Source organism: Triticum aestivum, chromosome 6B (genome assembly GCF_018294505.1).
Source record: "Triticum aestivum cultivar Chinese Spring chromosome 6B, IWGSC CS RefSeq v2.1, whole genome shotgun sequence".
In the NCBI taxonomy this organism is placed as follows: Eukaryota; Viridiplantae; Streptophyta; class Magnoliopsida; order Poales; family Poaceae; genus Triticum; species Triticum aestivum.
The window spans coordinates 3,342,163-3,348,296 of NC_057810.1; the positions used below are offsets into that span (position 1 = coordinate 3,342,163).

At 42.6% G+C, this 6,134-nt stretch overlaps 1 protein-coding gene across 1 annotated transcript in view; it reads right to left on the reverse strand.

The window, feature by feature from the left end:
- Nucleotides 1-1,991: 1,991 nt before the first annotated feature.
- The window catches only part of LOC123133034 (disease resistance protein RGA5), a gene marked incomplete at its 5' end in the record, with an annotated part of 11,462 nt that continues 7,319 nt past the window's right edge, over nucleotides 1,992-6,134 (reverse strand). Inside the window, 1 exon segment of the mRNA XM_044552580.1 lies at nucleotides 1,992-5,084. Coding sequence (XP_044408515.1) covers nucleotides 2,876-5,084 — 2,209 coding nt within the window.

Below are 6,134 nucleotides of genomic sequence, written 5' to 3' on the forward strand. Positions count from 1 at the left end.
GTGGATTGCGGGCAGCGGCGGCCGGGACGCGTCGTGGAGCTCTGCTGCAGACTACGGGATTGGCAGGAGGTTGCGGCGGCGGCGGCGGAATGGCATCCATGGATCTGAGGCGGCAGCTAGATCTTGATCCCCTTGTGACGTGGATGGCGGGCAACGGCGGCCGGGACGCGTCGAGGAGCTCTGCTGCAGGCTGTGTAATTGGCAGGAGGCTGCGGCGTGGTAGGCGGGCTAAATCTAGGGCTGCTGCAGCTCTGCAAAAAAAATTTCTTGGGCTGCTGCTGTTACGTCCTCTTTTGCTGCCTCTCGTTGGCCCCAGCGATGGCTCGCGGATGCACTCTGAGTCTGCCTCGCGTCACGAGAACTTATGGCTGTGGTGGTCATCTCCTAAGTTGGAGTTGGTCGCTCTGAGGTCGTCAAAGCTGACTTGGCAAAAAAAATTGTCACATGTACATGTTGAATAGTCTACTCTATCTTCTTTGTTGTATTCACCCCTGGATAGAAAATCAAAACCGCAATTAGACCCTGGGGCGCGGCCTTTGTTCGCCGGCGACGGGTGTCGCCAGCGGGACGGATGCCGCCGACCAGAGCCGCGCGGTCCGTCCTGGCCCTGTCATCCGCCATGCGAGTCCAGCTTTTCCAGGAGGTGGTGTCGGTCGTCGCCCTCAATGGCAGCGGGGATATGTTTCATTTATAAAACTCTCTAAAGTAGTTATCTAAACGCTCTTATATTAGTTTACAGAGAGTAACTTCTCCTAATAGTAATTTGGGGATATGTTCTCTTTTTGGAGATTAAATACATTTATTTTGCCCTTTAAACTTTTCTGCCTACCGCGCACCACGGTGGTCATGGCGACCCAAGAAGTCAGGTTCAGAGTTGAGAGGGAGAAGGGGTTGTATGGGGGGTCTACTTATGGTTATGATGTTAAGACGGGTTTCCTTTTTCTTGTCTTGGGCATTCTTTGGAGCAGTTAACTTGATTTTTTGATAGCATGCATGTTGGTTGAGAAAGTGAAACAAAACGGTATTTTAGAGCATGGTGGTCCTAATTAATCTTTTCTGCAGATTTGGAAGAAGAGAAACACTACAGTAGGGGTTCCAACAATGTGCATCCCCAAGAGCAATAGTCCTTCACAAACTAACATTTGTATCGAATAATACAATCATCGAGGGAGGCTATCCAAGGACACAATTGTTATAGCCCCTCACGTAAAATTGGATGGTAGAAATGGCAACGCGTACTGAAACAGAGTAAAAGCAGAGTACAATTAAACAGGGCCCAGTGATATGATGTTGCAGATCGATCAGGTGACCTGATTACTTCTAAGTAGAAACAGAGTATCCACAACATTGTTGTTGTGTAATTCTCTCACAGAGACAGGGATATCCTGACCTCTCTGACTCATCGAAGCAATTAGTAGGACAAGGAAAGTTCTTTAGAGGGCAAACATCGACTGATTGATCCCTTTGTGCTTCCAGGAGCAAGAAGATAAAGAAATGTGCCTGATGACCACCACTGTAAAAACATTAATTTTGATGTGTTTTTGTTGCCCTCTATTTTGCTGTAGAATATTTTGGATGACACTCACTATTTGATTCATGGCTTCATACTTTGTTGAAGCTCTTTTTGGAGCCAGACGATGGTGCAGCAGATGACATTATATGACAAGCTACAGACTATCTTACAGGAGTCAGCTAAAATTCCTACCAGAATCTGTAGATTGCTTGTATACATGGCAGTACTCTACATCTACATCAGTGAAAGGGGCAGATCATTTGTAGGTAATTGTATACATAGGAATACACTAACAACCACAACAAGCCTGCTATACCTTGCATGATGTCCCTTGGGTTTTTTGATCATGAAATAGAAAAAGAAAATTCAGGTCCCCCTGGTGACCTTCAAAAAAAAAATTACCTTGCATGATCAAGTTTACAAAATAGACAGATCAATTTCAGCACCAAGGTAGGTGGAATGGAATACAATAGGTAAAAATAACTATACATAATGATCAAATAAGTACAGTAGATCGATGCAACATGTACAGCAAACACCACTCTGTCTTTTTAATCCATAAGTAGTGCTGCATTAACAGGACCCATTTAAAGAAATGTGAGTGTGCCCACTTTGCCGCCCCTCCGATCTGACGGCAAGATGCAGCGACGTGTCCACCGCCGGAGCCGTATCAGTATCAATGCTCATCCTCCAGAATCTTGCTGTGGCTCAATCTGCTCTACAAATGGCCTTGTGCTGAAGCCTGGGATCCATTCCCTTGATAAGCAGCTCCATCATCTTCTTCACCACAATGATAATTTCCACCACTAATCATTGTTACGCTGATGAACTACAAAATCATTGTTGATACCAACAGGAATGTTTGCCAATGGAGGAATACAATGCAGAGGGACTAGCGCTAGTATCAGGTGAAGGGAGGAAGGCGAAGAAGGGGCAAGCTGATGTGCAAAAGGTAGCTGCAGGGATTCCAAAATGGCAAAATCTTGATGGAATCCACTTTGTTGCACCTCTGACCTGATCGCAAGATGCAGCAACGTGTCCAGAAATTGAGGCACATCAATATTAATCCTCATCCTACCAGAATCTTGTTGCGCCTCAAGTAGCTGAACTAATTGCCTTGTGTCAGACTGGTCTTGTGCTGAAGTTTGGGATTCATTCACTTGATGAGCATCCTCTTTATCAACACCCTCCTTACCTTCATTGTCAACATCTTCTGAAAAACCATTACCGTGTCTGCTTTGCTGCCCCTCTGATGCAACGACAAGATGCAACGACGTGTCCACCATTGTAGGTGCATCAGTAGTAATGCTCATCGCATTTGAATCTTGCTGCACCTCTATTAGTTGAATAAATTGCCTTGTGTTACAATGGAGTTTGAGATCCATTCTCTTGATAAGTTGCCTCATCTTCTTCTTCGTCAACATCGTCCTCATCTGTTTCATCATCATCTTCCTCATAATCTTCTTCATCATTAACACCCTCATCTTCTACTTCATCATGTTTTTCATATTCTTCTTCATTGTCAAAGACAATGTAGGCCCCACCATGGTGCTTCTCGAATTCTCTCTTCAACATGGGCCTCAACTTTCTTATTTCTTTTTCCCATTTGGCCTCATAAGAATCCATCCGAGTTTCCCAATTTTTTAGGTCTCCAATCCTCCCTAAAGAAGTTACTTCTAAATTAATTTGTTTGAGGGTACCAGATGGCAAGTGCTTGATGCCAGACGGTAAGAATTGGGGAGTCATGTCAGAACGGAACAACATTTGAAGCTTCTCTAGCAAGGGCATAGCCCCTGCTTCAAAGGTGACTGGAGCCAATGCACAATGGAATCTCAGGTGCTTGAGTGCTTTGAATGCCCAGTCATTGCCAGAGATGACAACACGTTCTTCCGTTTCCCCAGCTATAAGAGCACAATCCAAATGGAAGACGACAAGTGAAGGCAAACTTGCAACAATACTGACACCGTCAGCAACCTCCCGCACACTAATTCTTAAGCTGGTGAGGCCGTAGAGCTGACCAATCCACTCCGGGCAAGTTTCAAAATTGCAGGACCGCAGATCAAGCTCCCGAATATGAGAACCTGCAGGGAATAATGGTGTGCTGCTCCAGCCCCGGACATCTTCTATTTTCCAATTTTCATTTGCCAAAGTAAAGATCCTGAGGCTGGCGGAAAGCTTGGAGATAGAAGAGTGCAAGGCAGCTGTACGCGTATTGTTCGCTTCGTTATCTTCAATATTCGTGCTTAAACCAATGTCAAGTTTTCTCAACTTGGTCAGCTTGCTGAGGCCATAGATATTTTTTACTGAGCTTGTATACACATCTACACCTACCAGGGTGCGCAGGGATTTCAGCCTGTCGATCCCCTCAGGCAAGACTACACAAGAACCAACATTTCTATATTCGAGATGCGATAACCAGGGAAGACTAATAATATCTGATGGATAAGTTTTCAGGGAAAAGCCCCTAAGTTCTATTGTCTCCAATTGTTGCAGCTCCCCTATTTGATTAGGTAACTTCAAATGTTTAAAACGATGGGAAACAACCTTTAAGTACCTTAGGAGAAGCAACCCACTAATACTGGTGAGGTTTAGATCCTTGTTTACATAACTGAAGTCTTCAAGCTCTACAACTCGGAGATACTTCAACTCCAGAAAACCGGGCAAAAGTGACACGCTCTCAGCTGAGTGTTGGTAAAGCAAGACTGACCGGACATGTGACAGTGACTTTTTATTTATTAATTCCATAATTTTTGTATCATCATCTCTGTTACGTGATGAGACTGAGACTGAGACTCTACGGATCTCCCCTGTCACATCTTTCAAATGATCAATTGCATGAATAAAATTCATTTCAGTTGACTTGGATCTCATCAGGTCAAGGACTATATCATGTACTTTACAAGACAACACTTCATTGTTGTAGTCTGTGTTAACCGGCTGGATCAAACACATGCTGATGAGCTTTTTGAAGTAGTCTTCTGCAATGTCCTCTGCATCCAACACACTGTTATTATTCACAGGCACGAAACCTTCAGCCACCCATTGCCTCAACAAATCATTTTTATCTATCTCATGATCCTCTTGATACTTGCTCACATAAAGCAGACATGCCTTGAGAGGATCAGGAAGATGTATGTAGCTAAGATCCAATATGTGCTCGAGATTTCCAAGACCAGTATTTCCTTCAACCATACCATGCAAGGATTTCCATACATATTCCCAGTTAGGCTCTGACTTATCGCAAGCTATAAGGCTTGCTATACTATTAATAGCAAGTGGCATACCACCACATGTCTTCAGAATACTAATGGAAATCTCTTCTATTTTGGGTGTAAGAGGCCAACCTTTGTCAGTTCCAAATATTCTGCTAAATAATAGACTTTTTGAGTCTTCGACACTGAGTTCCTTGATCTTATAAACATATTTTATGTCAAAATTGCAACAAGCAAGAGCAACATGTTCAATCCTTGTTGTTGTTATCACTCTACTGCCATAACAGTTTCTTGGAAGAGCAGATTTAATAATATTCCATGAAGATGAATCCCATACATCATCAATTACTATGAGGTATCTGCAAAAAAATGTCAAATGGTTAGGAAACAAAGTACTAGTGGTATGTTATTATAGTTAGCAAAAGGGATTTATTATGTTTATGTATCTATGTGTATGTATTTCAATACCAACAAAAACTATGTCTAAACTGGACTTGAAGTCCATCTTTAACTATTCTACGTTGTGACCAGTCTCATCCCATCATTTTGACCCTACATTTGTTAGAATTGAATCCAAATTATTTATACAAGTGTAATACTATTGTGTTATTGCTACTGTATGTGTTGTATCTATCCATGTTGTGTGGAAAAATATACTTGGTCTAATTCTATTGATGACCCTACATTTGAGATGTCAGATCAAGCTCTCTTGACAATGTATTAGGACGAGACATTCACTTTGGTTACCATCCATGCATTGGAGCAATTTCTATCATATCATACTCCATTATTGCCAAACCAAGATCTACTTTTCACTACTAGGAAAAGGGCTATAGATAGAATTGACACTAATGGCGCACCAGACATGTGGTGCGCCATTACTATATACTAATAACGCACCATGTGTTGGTACGCCATTAGTGTCCAAATACTAATGGCGCACCACATCCACGGTGCGCCATTACTACTAATGGCGCACCGTGGGAGTGGTGCGCCATTACTAGTTGAACTAGTAATGGCGCACCACATCCACGGTGCGCCATTAGTAAAAAAAAAATTTAAAACTTTTTTTTGAATTTTGTTCAAAACTACTAATGGCGCACCGTGGGAGTGGTGCGCCATTACTAGTTGAACTAGTAATGGCGCACCATGCCACGGTGCGCCATTAGTAACTTGGCCACCACTTCCACCGAATGCACCCCCCCTTGGATCGCCTTTTCAGTTTTAAAAAAAATTAAAGAAAATGATGAAAATGTCAAAAAAATAAAAGAAAATAAGTTTCCCATGTGATATGTGGCCTAGTTGTTGGGAAAATTTGCAAATATGAATTTTGACTTCATTTGCAAAATCTCGCGAGAATTTGTAAAAATGGGCATAACTTTTGCATACTAACTCGGATGAAAAAGTTT